This window comes from Chrysoperla carnea, chromosome 4, assembly GCF_905475395.1.
Source record: "Chrysoperla carnea chromosome 4, inChrCarn1.1, whole genome shotgun sequence".
NCBI lineage: Eukaryota > Metazoa > Arthropoda > Insecta > Neuroptera > Chrysopidae > Chrysoperla > Chrysoperla carnea.
In genome coordinates, this window is record NC_058340.1 from 65,446,637 (window position 1) to 65,468,873 (window position 22,237).

The 22,237-nt window shown below is 27.6% G+C and overlaps 2 protein-coding genes across 2 annotated transcripts in view; one reads left to right on the top strand and one right to left on the bottom strand.

Annotated features, from left to right (window-relative positions):
• LOC123298529 (transcription factor SUM-1) overlaps nucleotides 1-20,024 on the bottom strand; it is a 41,000-nt gene extending 20,976 nt beyond the window's left edge. The window contains exons 1-2 of the mRNA XM_044880559.1: nucleotides 19,404-20,024; nucleotides 16,820-17,011 (exon numbers count right to left, since the gene is read on the bottom strand). Of these exons, the coding sequence (XP_044736494.1) occupies nucleotides 16,820-17,011; nucleotides 19,404-19,769 (558 nt within the window). The 5' untranslated portion in view covers nucleotides 19,770-20,024. The remainder of the gene's footprint in view (nucleotides 1-16,819; nucleotides 17,012-19,403) is intronic.
• On the top strand, nucleotides 3,500-6,594 carry LOC123298528. Its single transcript, XM_044880558.1, has 3 exons — nucleotides 3,500-3,640; nucleotides 4,671-4,927; nucleotides 6,115-6,594. Exons 1-3 carry the CDS (start codon nucleotides 3,598-3,600, stop codon nucleotides 6,574-6,576), a joined length of 762 nt encoding a protein of 253 aa, XP_044736493.1. The 5' UTR covers nucleotides 3,500-3,597; the 3' UTR covers nucleotides 6,577-6,594.
• Nucleotides 20,025-22,237: the final 2,213 nt, after the last annotated feature.

The window sequence follows — 22,237 nt, forward strand, 5'->3', positions numbered from 1 at the left end:
AAAACTAAAAAATTGGCGATGATCTTCAAAATCCATTCAGATTGGAAAAGACATGACATATAATTTTAACATGTAAATAATTACTATGGAAATGAATGGTCAAATAAACCTGGCTCAATTCATTTCGAAAAGTGAAGTGGTAAAATAATAAGGTAATTCAAAACAATAATTCAAAAGAACAAAGTCAACTCAAATATTTCAATTAAAATATTTCCAAAAATTTGTCCCAAAAAATGATAGCTCTCTAAATATTCTTTTCATCTCATCTGATGTCTTTGACCATCACTTTGATATTGATTAAAGAAGGAGTGTTATAAGTTTAAAGTGTTTATCTGTGCGTCTGTGTGTTTCCCAGTGTCCTAAAAAACAGATATTCGTTCGCTAAAATTCTGAAAATTGCAACCGTTTCCGTAAATATCAAAGTATCATTGATATTTAGGCTTTGTTAACACGGAAAACAAAAATAAATTTTCTTTTAAATTAAATTTGGCTTATTATAGAATATTTGAAAAAAACAATCTTTGTTTGTCTGATGTCAAAGTCATAAACTATTTCAAAACTAATCTTTATGACATTTAAGTGCTAATTATTTAGATTGTTTAGTGAAAAACATAAAATATCTAGCCATCGACTTAATTGCAGTGACAAAGAAAAGTACTGTCAATAATAAAATGGAAAATATTTTTCTTTCTCTGAAAAAAGTGTACTTTAAATGAAATGTTTAAAACATTCAATAAATCTAATTTATATTATTTCTATTGGATCACACGCTAAAATATTAGGTCTAAATGTAAAAAAATTATTGTTTAGTAAGGCTAAAATCGATTAATTATATTTTTTTTACATACAATTAAAATCAATAAAACCATATCAATAAAAATAAATCGAAAATAACTAACATCCATATCAAAAAAAATAATATTATGAATTAAAAATTATTATTTAAATTAAAATTCTAATAAAATATATATATATAAAAAAAAAAATAAAATAAAATAATTCATAATTTATAAAAATTATAATAAATAAAATTAATTCAAACAGTAAATTATAAAAATGTGTTAAATAAATTTCTTAACATATTTTTTTTTCTAACATATTTTTTGTCAAATGTCATATTGTTATTTTATTAATAATAATAATAGTGTATAAGTATATTTATATTTTTTATAATAATAATTTTCATCCATTTTGATATATTTATCATCACTATAATAAACATTAGACATAATTTTATTACTCAGTTATAGTAATTTACATGTGCTTAGCACATGTTTACAAACAATTAAAATATCATCACGGAAATATTGAATCTACTTAGAAACTTCGATTTTATTTTACATATTATTTTATTTAAAAAAAATGTTATTATATCGTATCTTCATCTGATAACGAGAGTAACCTACAATCTACGAGAGTATTTAGAGGATAGTTGCAGTATCCCCAATACCGTATTAAGATATTGCAAAGGTAATTTCGAGTTAAACCAGCCTGCTTCATAAAATAATGAAATATTAACCAAAATACTAGGGTTCGATCCTATAAAATTTCCTTGTTCTACCTATAAATTATTATGTTTAATTTCTGATAACTCAAAACTTATTTTTTTGAATGAAAAAACATAAATTTTGGACAAAAAAAAAATTGACGATTTATAAAGTGTTTTTTGCATATCCTCAAAATTCCTGGCAAGCAGAATCGATTTAAAAAGATTTAGTTTCCTCAGTAATCTACATTTTGGATTTTGAGGTCTGTTGCACTTTTTGTGGTTTTACTTCAAAACCAGCAAACAAATTAAAGCGTGCGATAAGGGATACAGTTTAAATAAGTTAAATAAAATCTTTTCAGGGATAAATATACACTGGAAGACTAAATACGTCCCTTCAGTTTTAGTCTATACTAGGAAAACATAAACGTGCAAATTTTTCAAAAAACTTTTTTCTAAATACATTACACTAGGAATTTAGTACCAGTTCCACATTTCACCGCATCATCTTGTCAAAAGCTAATCACCCCCAGTGTGTTTTTAGCGTGATTAGTTTGTATAATAATATTTTTTGTATACTAGTACAATGCAATTTTTATTTTATTTATACTTATCTCTTCTCTATACTTATGACACTTGAGAGAGATTAGACTTTCCCTTTTATAAAAAGATTCAGCATAGTCAAGTTAAAGAGAATATTTCAATTGATTTCAATCATTTAATTCAAATCTCTTCAATTTAGAAGCTGGGCAAAAAATTACTAAAAATATTTTGGTCGAATCCTTTAATAAAGCTTTCTTTTGCTATCTATCATTAATATATTTTTTTTATTAATTAAATTAAATGATAATTTTTATAAACATAATAATTATTCATAATTATCACTGACTTAATAAAAAATATATTTATTTTTTTTTCAAATAAATATATTTACAACGATCAAACCGGTCAATTACCTGATAACATTTCCATACCTATTGTTCGAAATTGGCCTTGAAATTTTTATTAAAATTAAAGCGCTAAAATTCTTTCCAACCTATAGTACCTTATATCGGAAATTTGATAAAACTTGTAAACTTGTTAATGTTAACTTCTTTATCATCTGTATAATTAGTACTTAATTAATGAGTTGTTGCTAATTAAATAAAAGTGCAGTTGAAAAGAAAGAGGCACGTATTAGCGTAAAAGTTAATAAATAGTAAGAACCTAGTAATCAAAAAGTTTGTTAAATTCAAGTTTTGAGAAAATAAGAGAAAAATGTTGTTTTTTAAGTAAACTTTCTACACTTTCTCGTAAAGCGTCCAACTATCCCAGGTTTTTCATGTGGAGTTTTCGACGAAATAGAAAGCTGAATATCGCAGACGTAAATTTGCTGAAAATACCATATTATGACAAAAATTAAATTTTGTGGAAGTTAGCTATTGGGCTCAGCCCAGATCAATTAATGTATTGAGATAAGAAATTGAACTGAAAAGCCTTTTAAGAAGACATTGATTATAACAAAATAATATTGTCTCTATACAAAACTACTAGCTTAAACCGTGGCTAAAAATAGGCTATGCAAATAATATATAATCTAGTAATGTACTTTCTTTTTATTTGTAGGCAATTTTATTACAGATATGATATACAATTTGCATAATAAACAAAATGAAATCTTAATATTATTTTTTTGATCTGTATTTTCCTAAGCTGTATATTTTAGACCGTGAGTTTATTTTTTGTCAGTGGCGAGTAGGAAAAGCTTGAAAATGAAGGGTAAATCAAGGCATTTTATATAGGAATAACGATAGAAAAAAGGAAATTGCGTTTCCAAGAAAAAAGGATAGAAAAATTATATATAAGATTGCGTTGGATCCTATAATAAAATGCATATAACAAACGTTTTGCTTCATCGCATCAGTGTGTGTTGGGCGTACACTTTTTAAACACCTTGTAGTTTAAACTACTTATTAGAGTTGATTGTGGATATTGAAAGTATACACAATCAAATTTGATTGTGTGTCTGTTTATTTATCACGAAAAAAATTATTTATTCCTGCAGTAATAAAATAATTATTGCAAACTAAAAATAGTGTTGATGTTGTTCTAACCATTATTGTTGTCAAACAATGGCAAATGAAAAGAAAATTGTCTGGGGAAAAACAGATGATAGTAAGTGAAAATATTTCTATTTTTATTTTTTATTTTTATCTGAAATTTTATTTCTTATCAAAGTTTTTGCTTCGTATTCTGCAAAATAACACTCTGATAAGTAAATAAATTAATTCAAATTATCTAATATTTCAAAAATCTTTTCTTAAAGAATGCTCAATAACAGCTCGGATTTTGACGATTTTTCAAGTTCAAGTTCAGTTAAAATATATTTTTTGTGGAAACCCATGACGCAAAAGTCATTTTTTGATATAAGTTGCAAATATATTGTTTAAACAATATAAATATCTAGCAGTTATCCACGTTATAGCCTTCAATTCTCTTAGATTCCCTTTTGTTCACTATTTAATGGATTTTAACTGTTATTGCGAATCCCTAATTACTTTGAAAAGAAATACGGCCATGACACTTGCTGATAATGTAGCATTTAATAGATGAAAAAAATTTTTAAAATCGGTTACGTAGTGAACTCGAAAATGACGGCTTTCATCCCCTATTTCACCCTTTTAGGGTATGAATTTCGAAAAATTCTTTCTTAAATGACATCTACAGTATAAAATCAATATCCTCTCGAAATTTCAAACTTCTATCATTAGCAATTTAGGATTGGCATCGATATATCAATCGCGGCATTGTCTGTTCCTCCTCCAGATTATTTCCCTTCTTCTGATTTTAAACAATATACAAAAATAATCATTTTGAAAAAAAAAATTATCCAAATCGGAGCTATTATTGAGGACTTTCGAGTAAAAACATTCATTGATGCGACTAATGTCAAAGAAACATAATTTTTCCATATTTTTATCTCAAATTTTCAAAGACGTTATTATATTCGACAGAATATTATTGTATTTATGAAATGCAGCGTGCGTAAAGCAGTAATTACCGCCAACCTACGATAAATAATTTTTGTACTATTACTAATTATATTATCGTTACTAAAATTACTTCTTATATTATAATTATTTATTTATTTATTTACAAAACTGTAATTAACATATTTTAAAACAAATTTTATATATATTTTCAGATCTATTTGAATTTGTTACACTTTTGACGACTGGTGATGATGCTCCAAATGATTTATTGAATCAAGCACTTGATTTAACTAGAAATACATTTTGTCAAGATGAAACGATCTCAATTTGTTCTGGTGTTTCAATTAATCCAGCGGCTGCAGAAGAATTAGTTGAATTATCACGAGTTACAGCAAACGATGGTCTTACAATTGTGGCAATTGAAAAAGCTACAGGAAAAGTTGCTTCAGTTTTGTTTAATAAGCTTCAAGTAAGAATGAATCACTTAATAATCTTTTTTGGAAGATTCTATATACTTAAAAAAATGTTTTTGGTGACATCTTCCAGCCAAACCTTAGGGAACCTAGTTACAGGTACATTGTCCCTTCCGGTTTATCTATTTTCCCTTAAATTACTTTTTGCAAAATATCAGCAATATAGCATAAAGTAATTGCTGCAAAGTTAATTAATCCAAACAAACTTTTCTGGTCTTCGAGAAAAATCGAGCCTAAGCTTATCTTCCTGTAGCTCTCAAATCTTTGGATCGAGTTTTAAACAATGCATTGTAGAAAAAGCATAAAAAACGGGATGATTCTAGGAAGTTTGAAGAGCGGTGAGAAATTTCTGTGCCGACTATCCAGAAACAGTATTTCAGACAAGAAACTTTAGCGAATACACTCGCATCTTAAATCTGTAATCAAATCCTGCAAGTTTAGCAGTTAATCCACTTTCCGGTTGCCGATTTAGATGAAGTATGGTTTGTTTTTTTATAAGGAACATTTTTTACATTTAATTTAACTATTGTTCTATCTCTAACGGTTTACCAGATGGGTCCTACGGACTTAAGACCCAATTGACCTATGTTGCTCATTTACGAACTTAGCATCACTTTTTACGTCCTGAGCACGCTATAATTTCAGATTTATATCTCTTTTCGTTTTTGAGTTATCGTGCCCACAGATGGACAGACAGATGAACAGCGACGACAACCGACAGACAGACAACCGAAAAAGGACTAATTAGGTGATTTTATGAACACATATGCCAAAATTTTTGTTCATAGCACTAATATTGTTTCGCCTTACAAACTTGGAACTAAATTTAGTGTACCTTGGTCCTTGATATATTTCATATATACATGGTATAATAATTTTTAATGGCCAAGCTTTTTATTGTACTAAAAAGTATAAAATAATTTTTTCTATGAGTCACCCATACACGACTATTGGTAAAATCTTGAGACACTTCGCTTTTACAAATAGGCTGGTGAGTGACTCATAGAAAAAATTATTTCTACTTTTTAGTACAATAAAAGCATGTGTTTTAAAAAGAATTTGTTTTTGTTGAGTTTACTCTTAGACGCACAAAATTTATAAATACTTATTTTATCGAAAATGATTAATGTCGAAGCGAATTTTTCTTTTTTCTTCATATTAATTCGAGTTTTTTTTTTTGTAGGTAAAGCCCGCACCCAATGAAATACCGTTTTACACAGCATTCATACAATCAATAAAACAAAAACCCGCCATAGACCTAATAAATTTTATGCTAGAAGTGGATGAAAAAATTAACTTATACGAACATTACAAGACTGATTGTTTATTAGAAAATATGTTTCTAATAACACATAAAAATTATCGTGGAAAAAATTTAGCTGGAGGAGTTACAGAAGCTACATTACGTTTAGCACAAGCTATCAATAATCGAGAATATGATGTTGAAAAATATAAAAATATTACAATTGGTGCTGCAAATGCAATAGCTACCGGAAATTTATCAAGACATGTTTTTGTGGATAAAGTTAAATATGATTGTTTATTAGATGTGAATTCAAGTGAATTTGTATTTAATGGAAACAAAATAACAGATATTTTACCAGAACAAAAACTTATTTCTGTTGTTGCGAAAAGAATTGAATAAATTGGATCATTTAATGTACTTTGTTTTTTAATCAATTTTTTTTTCCATAGTATTTAAAAACAATATTAAAGATTGTCGTTTTCTAAAAATTCAATGAAACTCAAAAATTTGCTGATTAAATACCATTTCCAATTAGTACGAGGTACGGCGGAAGCAATTTAAGATCCAGAAAACTTATAGTAGGGGGAAATATGTAATTAAATTTGGTTTATTTTGTTAAATTTGACTTTTGGGAAGTTTCTGCGATTACTTCCACTGAAATTTCTCCGTGATATCGCCATTCAAATTCGATTTTGGCCTGTATTTATGAAACTTCTCGTTCAATCGTCAAAGTGATCCAATTTTTGCATTCTTTTGGGTCAAAAATACTCTAGAAATTGATTTTCATCCAAATTGGAATACAAAAATTAGATTTATTTAACGATAGGGTCACTAGTTTTTAAGATATCATCTAAAATTGTGTACGAAACGTGTTATTTCGGAACGTTTTATTTCGGAAACGATTTATTTCGGAAAATACCCAAATCATTTTCAAATAAGCTAGATTTGTTGATTTTACGATTAAGCGACAATTGACTAAAGTTATTGCTCAGGAAGATCAACATTAGCATGATTAGATTGGAAAATGGCTGTCTGTGAAACTTTTTCAAACCATTCCCAAAATGTTCTTCGGATCGTTCTGATCAAAAACTCTCACCTCCACAAAATTTTTACGAGCAGTCTCAAACGTCCACAAATGGAGTTTTTGAGGTACTGACGATCAAAGTCCATAGCTCGAAAACTGTTTGTAGAAAAATTTTGTGGCCATAAGAACTTTTGATCAAAACAACATTTTGGGGCAGTTTAAAAAAGTTTCACATAAAGCCATTTTCCTATCTAATCGTGCGGTCTCCTTGTTTGTACTCTATCAGAAACTACTCTGAAACCTCAGAAACCACTTAAAATGAATACAATAATTCAACTATTCCATGTAATTACTTACTTTAACTTTATTTTATGTTTCGGAGCAAATTTCGCGATGACCTTTCACTCGATTCGTACTTGCAAGATCTCATGAGATACAATCAATTGAAATTAATAAAATTCGATTTCGATATCTGAAATAAGTAACACGAAAAGGACAGTTAAATAAAACCATTTACAAAGTCTAACCTAATAAAAGTATGTTAATTAACAATAAATTTCGCACTTTTATTACGTTCGTTTCTAAAAATATATGAAATTTTAGAAAACAAAACGATTTGTTGATTTACATTTTTTTTTCTAGCTTGGATTTATTAAAATAAATACAATTTTATTTAGTGAGAGATACAAAACATTAATTTTACGATCGTAAAATCCTACAATATATTTTAACAATTTTAATATGGTACAGCATTGACGAAAATCTTTATTATTTTTACGGGAACGCGTTATTAAAATCGCTTTTTTTATTTTAAATTTTAATCGTTATAGATCAAGAATCAGACGAAGTATTTGACAGTCATTTCAGAACGAATTTTCATAGTCGAAGAATTCTCTTTTAGATTAAATTTTAGTTAGGAGTAAATTATAAGATCTTTTGTACTGCGATCAGTTTGATCATTTCGTCCCAATTGGTGGTGTCGTTTGAGAGGGAGTGTGTGTTCCTGTTTCCTACTCTTCAACATAAAATCTACAGAGATATTTCCCTGTGTGATTGATTTTAGGCATATGCTCATTGGCTTTACTCCTAAGTATTCTCAGATAATTTTTCCTCAGTTTTAAAAGCTCTGAAGCTTTTTTAATTCGCCTTATTAGCTTGGTATGTATCCACTTATCTATGTTGCGAACTCTTTGAACGTGATTTTCATTTTTCCCTCACTTCAAAACGTCGAATTGAATTGAAATTTCTCAAGGTTTTCAAGGGCCGCTGGCAGTATAATAATTTGTCCGATTTTCCTGATCAGGATCTTCCTAATTAAGGATTAACTAAAAAATATTTGATGGTGGAAGCGCAGATAACATTCCAGAATATGAATTAAAAAAATATCAATGATTTATTCATAAATTTGAAGGCCCGTCAAAATTGAAGTCCCCGGCAATGAAAATTTTCGTAGGGGAAAAATACGTTTGATACGATCTTGACAACAGTGTCTCAAATTTCTTGATGTTCTGAAATAATTATCAAATGCTACGCCTGCAACTAAACCTTTTATTAGTTATTTACAAAATAAAAACACAATATTTTTTTAATATCATTTTTCAAACCAAAAATATATGAAATTATAAAACTTTTTTTTATATAATTAATGACTATGGTCCATCCCTTTTCGTTAACCTAGTTAACAGTGTGAGGTCATTATTTGAAACCGTCTGGATATTAATTTTATTATTTAATATCAAAAATATATTATAAAACAACATTTTCTCCATAAATTATAAAACAAATGCCAAATATTTGAAAGACGCATTAATTTTTTTGATAATATAAATAGGTAGTGTTTTCAAAAATTTATATATTATTTTGATATTTGTTTTTTGAATATTTATTTATTATATATAGCACCTACTCAATTTTTATTTTGTTTTTCCAGTTAATAATATGTCTCAAAGAAAATAGGACTCATTCGCGCAAACTTAAAAATTCAATATGAATTCCCGATAGTTTACAGTAATCATAGCCGAAATTCTATGTAGTAAATAGCATTTTTGGGGGGAAGCCCAGCTCCTTGGCTACTGTTAGGATGGTCAACGATAAGTTTAAATTTGAAAAGGCGGGATACTACCCCTTCTGAAAAGACCGCCATCTTGGTTTAACGAAAAAAGTACCGAGAGAACTTTGAACAGAGAATAAAACTTTCTACAAAAAAGGTCCTGTACTTTTAAACAATCTACTGGAAAATTATTGCAAAATTTTAAACAAATAATTTTGAAAATTTACGATGCTTACATTGCATTGTATTTATGTTTTAGAGGCGCATAAGCTGCTTTTAAATTGCGCAACTTTGGCGACCTCTGGCGTGAGAACAACGAGTCATAGTAAACAATTGTTTAGACAAATGTTATTGCCCGTTATGCCTGTTTCACATCCAATAAATCGATATTTAGAGTAAAAAGTGGTTCAGGACTCTATACTAGACAAAAATCAAATATATTCGGGAACGGTTTGTGGGTTTTTATATACTTTTCGGTAGTGAGCTAAGTAAAGGAAATTCCTGATCTTTGTACCTTTGTTATAATTCGTTTAGAATTATCCATTGAAGGAACCCCAACAGTCAATATAAGCCAATTTTTGGGATAAATAATTTGGGATAAGTTTTTAGACTACTAGGCCTGATATAGGTCTGCGCTTAGCAAGTATTAAGCCTGAAATAAACTCTTTAGATCGAGATTCGAAGTGAAATAGACTAGAGGGATACATAACAAAATCGAATTTTAAACCAATTAAATTCTTGAATGCAGATTCTAGAATGTAGTGAGATGTGCTTATAGTATTTATGAAAAAATTGCAATTTTATCGCTTTCAGGGATAATTCTTTTATGTTTATTTCTAAGTTTGTGCGTTCAGCAGTTGTTTTATAAAAGGTTGAATAAAATGTGAAAATTACTGCTCGGTACCTAAGCAAATTACATTTTTTTCTTCTTAGCACTTTCAATTTTTAGTATGTCAATCAAGTGTTAAAGTTTTTGATTATTTTTTCTAATAAAAAATAATTTGTAGGATTATTTATGAGTAGGCTGAAAAAGCCTGTATAAAAGATAATAAGATTTATTACAATATATATATCTACAATATATATATATACGAATATAAAATATTTTAAATTGAAAATGAGTTTAAAAAAATTTCCGTAGCACTAAATCCGTATACAACATCGTTTGTGATTTATTGATATAAATTTGTATTAATATTCATTTTGGCAAACATTAAAAACTTGATGGCATAGCTTCCAAACTTTATAATCATCATTAAATAAAATGATATGTATATTAACAATACCTCCTTATTCATGGCCATCATCTCACTCAAATCGTTTTATCAAAATCAGTCGTCAATCATTAGGAAAGAAATTTGTTTTTTTATTTTTTTTAAATTTTAAATTCGTGTCCTCGTTATGATAAATAGATATAACTATGGATGTATTAATTATTTTGCTTACGTTATTACGATCTTAATTCTATCGTCATACGAAATCTTAATTCTATTGACACGGAAAAAGCCGTAATATACGCTTTTTATTTGATGCAATTTATCATAAGAAGTTTATTAAAAAAAACTATGTAGTTTTATGTATAGGTATATCGAAAAAATTATACTTTTAAATGTCCTAGCGCTTAAACGGATGAACTGATTTTAATTTTTTTGGTTTTATTTGAAAGGTAATTTAACGGAGTGTGTTCTTAGCTATGTTTCAAGTGCAAGTTTAGGGTTACATACCCGAAAAAAAAAAATAAAAATTGGCGATGATCTTCAAAATAAATTCAGTTTGGAAAAGGCATGACATATAATTTTAACATATAAATAATTAATATGGAAATGAATGGTCAAATAAAAATGACTCAATTCATTTCGAAAAGTGAAATGGTAAAATAATTAGGTAATTCAAAAAAACAAACTCAACTCAAATATTTCAATTTTAATTAAAATATTTCCAAAAATTGGTCCCAAAAAATGATAGCTCTCTAAGCATCCTTTTCATTTCATTTGAAGTCCTTGATCATCACTTTGATATTGATTTAAGAAGGAGTGTTATAAGTTTAAAATGTTTATCTGTGCGTCTATGTTTCTGAGTGGCATCGTAGCCCGTAAACGGTCGAACTGACTTGATTGAGAACATTTTATAGTCAAGTTTACAAAAATCGGTTTACAAGAATTAAATCGGGGGTTTTTTTAATTTTGTAAATTTTACTTGTTATTAACTTTATTTTTAACATCATATTTTATTTTTATTTTCTACACGAGCTAAAAGCGTTTCTAAAATCGAGCTTTTCTAAAAGAGCTAAAAATTTTCAAACACCTAATGTGATTATCATTAAATACCTAAGAGCTATCCGCAAACAAATGATCTTCATTTTAAACTTTCTTAAAAATTTAACGAAATTTCTATTATATACTAATTTAATCTATATTGTTTTGACCTATAATTTAAAATTTTTAGGTAAAGCAAAACTGCGAACGAAACAATTTCATGCATCATTAAAAAAAACACCATCCATCATAAATCAAAATTCTACACGCAAAATATTATTTATTAAAATGGCTGTGAATGTGATGTAGATAGTTTTAATTGTAAAGATACTTAAAAATATCTTAAATAAATCAAATAAACGAATAATTGTTATTGAAAACAATAAACAACATAGAAGTGTCTGTCTACGTGGTTGTTCGGTGTGCTTTCTATATGTTTTATAATTGAGAATAATTTTCTTTTGCAACGTTGAACACGCATTAAACAACGATGCCAATATATTAATTAATTATCGTATACAAAACTTTTGAAACATTCTCTTGATATATTCAAAATAACAAAATATATTATTGCACTGAAATATTTATATTACAGAATGTTACAAGTGCAACGCAACGAATGTAATGCACCTTTTTATGCGAATTGCCGAAGGAAATTAAGCTATTCCTTTTGTACTGATGATAGAAGTTTGAACAAATTTCTTCAAATGTTCATCGATCCTACCTAATAGATGTCAAAAATGTTCCAGTCGCAATTGAAGTCTGATTTGAATAAAATTTGGTATCAAGAAGGGTTTTGGTATTTAAAAGATCAAGATCGTTAATGAGAAAAATCGAGAAATAAACAAGGTTGTGGAAAAAATTTATTTTCTACTTTTCAATTCGTTTAAGTCTAGGTACTTTCTAATCTATTTGATACATAAAAGCTTTTTATTTATTACCACTTCTTCATATAGATACCGCCATGTAAAAAGGGCTTTTTTTAATAATTAATATGTCGTAAACCCTACAGAGAATTGACTTGAAATTTATACAGAAGGCGTATTAAATACTCATTAATTGACACACAAAAGTCTCAGGTTGTTGTAACACGTTTTGGTATCGAAACGCCTTAAAGTTGATTTTATACCATGCATATATGTAATATGCAAGGTATACTAAGTTTAGTCCCAAGTTTGTAACGCTTAGAAATATTGATGCTACCAACAAAATTTTGGTATAGGTGTTCATAAAATCACCTAATTAGTCCATTTCCGGTTGTCCGTCCGTCGGTCCGTCCGCCCGTCTGTGAGCACGATAACTCAAAAACGAAAAAAGATATCAAGCTAAAATTTTACAGCGTAAAATCGTCAATTGGGTCTTTGCCTATGGGTCAGTAGGACCCATCTTGTAAACCGTTAGAGAAAGAACAAAAGTTTAAATGTAAAAAATGTTCCTTATAAAAAAATAAACAACTTTTGTTCGAAACATTTTTTCGTAAACATCACTGTTTACCCGTGAGAGCGCAAATTAGGCGTAAGCAGTGTAGTATGTAATTGTATATGTATGTGCAATGTGATAGAGTAATCAACACTATTTATGCTTGGTATTTCAACAATTAACTCAGTCAATTGTTTGTTTTCACTTGTTATGATTAAAATTAATCGAACTTCCAAACGATTCCACAATTTATATTATTCATGCCGCTGCAACTTATGATTCTATATCATAGATTTTTTTCAAAGCAATACGTTAGCGGGAAAGTGCTCATACTTTTGTTTTAGGAATATTACTATCCAAAATTGTTGTTTTGGTAGACTACATATCGTTTGTAACACTCTGTACCTAAAAAAAATAAACTACTAAACAATATCATTCTAAAAAAACATTGTTTTATCTACATGAACGGTTGGATGACCAACGTATGTACTAAAACACAATTTTCATATTATTTATCAGGATTTTTCATTTTATTTTTTCAAATTTCTATTAGAAATTTATTATTTTCGCCCCGAAAATTGCAATCAATAACTTTATATTAACGTGTTAATAACGTCTTAAAAAATAAACTTTTCTTGTATTTATTTTCGGTCTCATATTTTCAGAAATATTTGCAAAATTTTAGAGACAATACTTCAAGGGAAATGAGAGAAAACTGAGGAAGGGATTAATATTTATACCAAAACCATATTCAGAGAAGTTAACCAGCTAAAGGTACAAAAACAGAATTACCTCGAGTATCGCCTTAGTTTAAATATCTCGAAGTTGTGGATGCTAAAAATCAATTTAAGACAGCTCAATCGTGAAAAGGCTTTTCTTAGGAATTCAATAAAATTGAAGTGTAATATTAAAACAATCCAAGACTAAAGTGACCTATGTTGCTCCTTTACGAACTCGGCCTCACTTTTTACGCCCTGAACACGCTATTAATATTTCAGCTTGATATCTCTTTTTGAGTTATCGTAGCGACAGTCAGGCAGACAGACAGACATTCAGAAGGACAATCGCTCAAATGGATTTTGTGAACACCTATATACCAAAATTTTGTTCTTAGTATCAATATTTTTAAGCGTTACAAACTTGGGACTAAACTTAGTATACCTTGATATATTTCATATATACATGGTATAAAAACCATTTACAAATTTGCAATTGTATGTGTGTGTTGAGATGACAATGTCTTAGTATTGTATACTGTTATCACAAATAGTGCAAGAATATAAGAGCATATTTTTATAGACTTGGTATAACTATAAGAGTGAAATACCTTAAAGAATGATATTTACGATGAAGGGTTGGAAATCAAAAATTCGAGGTAGAAAGCCCAGGGAAGCCCTTTTAAGTGAAGCAAAAGTCCTTCACAGGTCGTAGACCCAAAGATCTATTTATCTATATTTGCTACAAATATAAGATCAAAAATAATTCAAGCACTTTTTGATCTGACTAGGAAAAGTCTTATCCATGCATTGTCTTAACTTTTTATTTTTTTTTTTTTCTTTAATTTTATTTTAACATTAAAATAATGATTCCTTTTGGTTTGTTGCACAGATCGTCCGTCCGTCGGTATATATCTACCTATATAATTTGTATATGAAAAGAGAAGAAGTTTTTCTTTGGCATAAAGCCATCATCATACAAACTTAGAATAGAATCTAACTAATCTGATGTCGCCTATGTAATCACAATCATTTAATCTTCGACCTAAGAGTATTGTGACCTTTTCGTCATTCCAAATGTAAAATTAATGTTAAAATGTTTAAATAATACATGTATATAATATAAAACAAAGGAGACAGTAATTCAACTGCCTGACACTATTACTTAAAATATTTTTATGTTTAATTTATATAATATTATTTTTTTTGGTACTTAAATGTTTGTCGTTGTTGAGATCAAAAATTTGGGCACATACTTTATTGAAAACAATTTGTCTTTATGTTGATTGGTAATTTGTAAAAATCATTGGTATCGCCAAGAAGAATAGATATAACTGACAATATACTTCTGATTTCGAAATTCCTCATTTTAGTTTTTGTGTTTCCTTTTGCATATTTTTAGTGTGTAGGTAAACGTATGTTTATTATTGGAGAGTACAGAGGTGGATTAAAAAATTTTGCACCCGTGGACAGTTTAAAAAAAATAGCGCTCTCCGTAATTAAAATCTATCGATAAATCTCGTTTTTTTTTTTTTAATTCTATAGTTTCAAGTTTTTTTTTTTAGAATATGTAAAACCGTGTTGGTTGGCCGAGGCTGTTCACGGATTCGAGTTGTCGTTTGAAATAAGATCGTAGATGGATATATTCGCCCAAAAATACTTTTGTAAATCAACAGAATTCATCGTTACTATATAACATACTCCCTCTATTTTGAACTTCTTCGAGTGTTCAAATTAATCAAACTAATTTTATTAAAAAATTTGAGATGATTTCGCAATGATTTATGATTAAATTTTTGATGAACGAGTCCATTCTTTAATATAATATATAGCTGAATGTTCGATTTACATCTAGGCATATAAATATCAATTTCATATAACACCTATAATACCTCTTACTTAGATGCATTGCTTAATGCATGTATTCTGTAATACTCGTGATATTTATATGCCTAGATGTAAATCGAACATTCTGTATACATTTAAATATAAAATATATTTATTGTTAGCAGAGATTTTTTAATTTACTTTGATCGTTATTTTAATTACTATGAAACAATCTTTTAAATGCGTATCCACTTTTAAAAAGAGTAAATAAAAAAAAAAGTTTGAAAAGTTGATTAATTAGTTTCATATTTATATGTCTAATATTATGTCGAAAAATTTTTTCACACAAATTTTTCATGCATAGAAAATAATTTAATTTATATATTTCAAACTCAATCGAATGACTATGAAAAAATAAATTTTAGATTTGATATAAATTTGCATTAAAAGAAGTATTTCGCCTTTTTTTCCTAAGAAATCATTCTAGTCCATAATCATATTCCAGAACTATTGATACAAGCTTTTTTTAATTAACTTGGTCTGTACATGAGAAAAAAATTTACAATTCGTTCTACGAAATAGAAATTTTGGTGGAAGCGGTGGGAAAAATATATTGAAGTAAGCGCTAATTAATTTTAAGGTGATTGTAAATCTACAGTATTGTTAAAATTTATTGGTTTATTGCACGGTACATTCATATAAACCAAATACATGCTTTGTAGTCAAGTAATGCGTTACTTTTGGTTTTATAATACACGCAACTACAAAAATATATAATATATTGTGTGCAATTGATGCATATAAATTTGATAATATAGATATCACTCTTCAATCATCAATACTATAGTCGTATCTGTTCATCAAATGATGGATTTTCGATGAACTCACAATTAAATTAAAATTTTGTTTTTATATCATCAACAACCTTATATTTTTATGGTATTATTATAAACTACAAGATTGTCTAAATATTTTAGATAGTTTTTTTATCACACTCTCTAGATTTTTTGATATAGAAATATCCAATTGAAAAGGATAACTTAGCCAACTTTGAACGATAAATAATAATAAAAAGCCCGATGACCAACGAATTTTTTTATGACTTTTGGAAACTGTATTTATAATGTTGTTAATCAAAAAATGTATTTATAAAGTTTTATTGAAATCCCTAGTATTATTCAATCCTTGCATATTTCCTTAATCAGTTTGCATTCAAATGAATCTATCTTTATATACTTAAAACGTTTTGTATAATGACATTTTATATGATCGGACGTTTTGCTAAAACAATATTCTTATTAAACGACTAAAAATTAAGAAAAATACTTTTAAAAATATAAAATCGACTTACAATTAATTTATTTGTAACATTTGATGAAAAATCACAGTTTGTATGATGTATTGTTGAAGATGTACCATTTTGTAACATTTCGCCTAAACATTCAATATATTCAATTGCACTACGTAATATTTCAACTTTTGGTAAACGTTGACCGGGATTTGCACAAGTTCGTTTCTTTAATAATTCAAATGCTTCGTTCACCTGCAAAAAAAAAATTGTTATAAACTGTCATAAACAAAACAAAAAGTTATTATGATCTCTACGACGCGAGTTACATCAACAAAATTGCTGGCAAAAAGTAAGTTTAGTGAGAAGTGAAAACTAAAGATTCTGGGTACTTAATTTAAGATAAGATAAAGAATTCCTAATAAATTTAAGCGAAACCAATTCGTGTAATCAATTTTCTCGTCGTGTATGAAGACTTAGGGGAAAGGGAAGGGGTTATATCCAGTTGCGAGCGCAAAAAAAATGTTTTATGGGAGTTTTTTTTTTGGGAATACCATTTATTTTACATAAATATAAAATACGTATACATATAGGACATTTGTTTAATTTTAAAAATTTGATATGGTATTGCTCCTGTAGACGATCTTCTGAATGAAAGTCCCCCAAAAAAAGGTGTCTAGCGATGAGCGCCATATCTCTGGCTTAGATTATCCAAAATGAAAAAATAAAAAAAATTTCTTTAGTCGATAGATGAATTCAGGTATTAATATGAAAGAACAGTCGAAATTATGATTTTTGACAAAATGACGGCTTCCAAGAAAAAAAATTCCCAACTTTAAATAGGTCTAAAACAACGAAATAATTTTCAGAAATCTTATTCTTTCGATTAAAACCATGGGACAATATCTAAGAAAATTGCGTAAAAATTCGAAAAAGGTCGAAGCCGTTTCGGAGAAAACATGCTCGCCAACTTTGAAAATGCTGTTTCGAGAAAAACACATTTAAAGTTCAAAAGACGTTAACACTCAGTTAAAAATTTTGTTGCTTATGTTATTATTTGCAATTTTTAAAAATAAAAATCAATTTTGTTTATTTCACTCATATAGCTAAAATTAATTTCCAAGAATTAATTCGCATATAAATTAATCGCAAAAAAGCTTAGCTCAAAATTTATGTATACAATATTGTCATGCAAACATAATCCAAATTTCATATTAAAAATTTTTTTTTTAAAACTAATAAATATTAAATAATTGATTTTTATCAACGAAAACAAACAGATTAAGTTCATTTAAAATAGCTATTAACACGACCACAAAATTACTGTTGAGGTTTTTCTTGATTTTCAAAAAAATAAAAAACTAGAGTCGAAAATCTATTAATCTGTCAAAAAATTAATTTATTGATTTTTTATTTATTTTATTGAATTTTATTCTATTTTAGTGAAAGATCCAAAACTTTATGTATTGTTCTTTTGATTTTATTTCTCGGCAATTAAAATTTAAAAAAAAATGCAAATTAATTAATAAAAATTTCAAACATTTCCCTGATTTAAAGAGGATAACTTTAAAGATTTATCTGGGGAATAATAATACAATGTCAACTTGTACATATTAATTTAAAATTTACATATTCTTTGCCGACGGCCGCGGGTGTAAAATAATAGATTTTTCAATTTTCAGATTTTAAAGAAAAGTTCTTAAATTGAAAATTTTAAGCAGTTATTTGTCTACTTAAGCACGTTTTCTCAATAGACGCAGCTACTCCATTCTTGTTTTGAGATTTAAAATAATAGTAATTTATAATTTTCTCTGGCAAAAAATTTCTTAAAAATATGGTAAAATTTGAAACAACGCCTAACTATTTTTAAAAATTTCCTTGTAGAACGATAAAAAAACAATTTTATCTATAAACAAGATGCGCTAGGAAATAATAAATTTTAAAACATAGAAATTTCAATAATTTATTCTTTTCAGCTCTTCCAAATTTTATATCATTCATTAAATTTCTAGCAATTTTGAAACGCTTAACCGGGTCAAACACAACTACAAACCCGATGATTGAAGCCTTGAGGAAAAACCACATTGAAATTTACTAACGCATTTGGAAACTTTGATACCATATACAGACAGGCGGTTTAAAGTTATATCAAACCTTTTTATCGGGGATTTAAATTAAAGGACCTCATCAGGCGTGGATCTAGAATTAAATTTAGACTAAAAACAGGATTTATAGTGCCAGAAAACATTTATTTGTCTTCGTAAATAAGCCTGGGTCCCCCAACGGGAGTCCTTTGATCAAAAATTTGTCTGCTTCCTTCTACTATTCGTCTTTTTTTTTTGTCTTCGTAATCTACCTAGGGTGCTAGATCCGCGCTTTGGATTAATTACGAATGTCTTAAAAAAGCAAAGTTTTTCTTGATTTAAACTTATTTATTTTTTTAGGAAATTTTTTTTAGCACGCGCCTTACTTAATTTATCGGAAGAAACATTTAGCAGAAATTTAATTATTTAGCTGCGCCTGAGAAGGTGTAATCTATATTTCAGATCTCAAAATGTAAACGTATAAAATTTTTAAGTTAACACCTTTAAACGACCTCTTGACATTGCATAGTCTTCTTAAATCCAGAAAAAATATACATATTTACCTTTCTCAATCTTCGACGCTCACGTAAAGTAGCCGCACGTCGCCGATCAACCGATATATTTTTCTTTTTACAAGCCTTACAAGCCCATGTCAAACATTTTCTCACATTTTCATTATTATTATTAAAATTATGAAAATTATTATTTTTTAACGCCGAAGGTTCGAGTATATGATTAACCGACGCATTATTACAATTATTATTTTCCGATTTTTTATGAAATTTTTTATCATTCACGGATATATTTAATTTTTGAAATTGTTTTTCCGTCATATTTTCCTCATTAACTTTCCGTTGCCATAATAATTGTTGCTGTTCATTTTGATAAAATTTCTCGTTACCACAATTAGTTTCACTTTTGAAATTCATGTTTTTTAACGGAATTGTTCCCGAATTAACAAGAATTTAGGTCGAATATCAATAAACACTTCACACACTAATAACAATAAGGATTCGAAATTGGTCATAGTAAAAAAAATTTAAGTACGTTAATTATCAAAAATTTGGGACCATTTTGAGATATGTCAAGCGTCGTTTTGTAGCTGAGCGTCGGTTCAAAAAAACTGTTTCAAACATAAAACTTAGAAAAAAAAAATTAAAGACTTTAAGAGATTCACAGTTTTATGTGACATGTGTCCCATAATATAAGGTATCGTTCGGCGTTTTCATTAAGACCACATGTAAAATGTCGTCGCACGCAAAAAATATAGTGGGGGAACTCGAATACAATATAATTTAAGATTTATGAATATTAATTACTATATTTAAGTAAATCCCATTAATTTAGTTAAAAGTAAATATGAATATATCTTTTTTTTTATTTTTTTTTTTATTATAAATGTATTTTTTATTTTTCGAAATATAAAATATTTTTAAGGCAAATTTTTTGTTTTATTATCATGATCTATTTTGTTTTTTTTTTTGTAAAAATTTCATTTTAATTATTAAATTTTTCAATAAATTTTCTTTTTAATTGAACGTGTTAAACTTTACAAAAAAAAACTTTATTTAGCAAAATCAAAAATATGTTTTTTTTTCTTATTTTCAATTTTTTTGGATGAAAGAGATTAAAACAAATGAAAACAAACAATTAACTGAGTTAATTGTTGAAATACCCTGTATAGAAGGTGTTGAATGTCAGTGTTTGCATTAATTTTGTTGAATTAGAAAAGCATTAAAAACCAACATAATTACAAATGGTAGCCGAAAATTTATAATATTTTCGAAATAATTTTCTAGAATTTTTTTTTCGTTTTTCGAGAGTCTTTCATAAGGCTACTAGTTAGAGCTACCTGCAAATTTTTAAGTCCTTATCTTTAATAGTTTTTGAGAAAATCGAACCAAAATATTGTCCTAATTTGCGTGCTCACGGTTAAACAATCAACCCAGTGGCGCGGGGGCTATAAAGGGATAATTTTCTGAAGCCAATGCAAAAAACCGCAGGTCAATACATCCATCAAAAAATGTAAAACGTTTTTCGTAAGTAAAACGTATTTATATTACATTAGATTGCTATTATGTTAAAGATAGAGTAGTGGTTAGCTCAGACACCTTCTGTTACGGAGTACCTCGGTTCGTATCTGGCATTGTCCCGATTAATTTATTAATTAAATAGTCAAGATAAAGTCTTTTTTTTAGATAATTGTAGATTGTAAGAACCAAAAGCGACAAATAAGTAAGAGAGGGAGGTATATTTTATGTTATTTTAATTCCCACCCCCTGACAGAAGATTGATTTATGACATAAATAGGAAGGTGGTACTAACATAATTAATTTTTTTTTTTTTTTTTTTTGAAATAACATATTCTCCTTTTACAAAATCTTATAAAATTTCATTTAACAACAATAAATTTTTAGCATGTACAACAAAAAAGCAACTTATTATTTTTTCAGCAAGTATTTTTTTAATATTTTGTAATAGGCGAATATGTTATAAAAAAGTGGGATAAAATATAAGCCATGTTCTCCTATCACAAAATTTCAAATTTTAGTCGCAACAAACTTCTATTTTTATTTTATAATTACAAAATTTAATATTTTGTAATAGGAGAATATGAGTGAGATAAACTATATGACATGTTCTCCTATTAAAAAGTTTCAAATTTTAGCATAACCAAGCCATTTGTATAAATTTTTAGTATTTTGTAGCAGGAGAATATGATTTAAAAGAGTGAGATATACTTAAATTCTCACCTCCTGACAGAATAGTGATTTATGGCATATGCATAACTGACGTTATTTATGACAAGAGGGCGGGGTATGTAAATAATTTAAATAAACTATAAAAAGAGTGGAAAATTTTTAACATCAGGAAAAATGCATTTAATATAAAAGTAAAAATTATAGCACCACCATGATACGAACCAGCGTACCTCGGTGTCACAGACAAGTGCTATACCCACACAGCTACCCGACTTATTTAAAATCATATAATTAACTTAATACTTACCTTCAAAAATAATTAATTAGTTAATAATTTTGTTTTGAAAGGAAAAATGAGATACAAAAAAATCAAACAAAATTTAAAATATGTAACGATTTTATTTATTTATATTAATTTTTATTAATTTAGAAAAAATGAAAAATTTGTTATCCCGAAAATTGATTTTATACTGAATTAAATAACTATTATTATTCATTCATATTTTTTTATGTGAAATATGTACATATATATATAATAAATTATCCTTTTTATCAATTTTTCTTAATTATTAATATTATACCTACCGTTAAACTATAAAAAGAAAAAATTTTAGCATCAGTAAAAATTCATTTAATTTAAAAGTAAAATTATTAACCACACCAGGATTCGAACCAGCGTACCGTGGTTTCATAGG

What these genes read in the sequence shown, in the direction of transcription:
- LOC123298528 (XM_044880558.1), top strand. Translation starts at nt 3,598, where the DNA reads ATGGCAAATGAAAAGAAAATTGTCTGGGGAAAAACAGATGATA. An exon ending in CTGGGGAAAAACAGATGATA is followed by an intron (nt 3,641 to 4,670) that starts GTAAGTGAAAAT and finishes ATATATTTTCAG; the next exon opens with ATCTATTTGAATTTGTTACA. An exon ending in TTTTGTTTAATAAGCTTCAA is followed by an intron (nt 4,928 to 6,114) that starts GTAAGAATGAAT and finishes TTTTTTTTGTAG; the next exon opens with GTAAAGCCCGCACCCAATGA.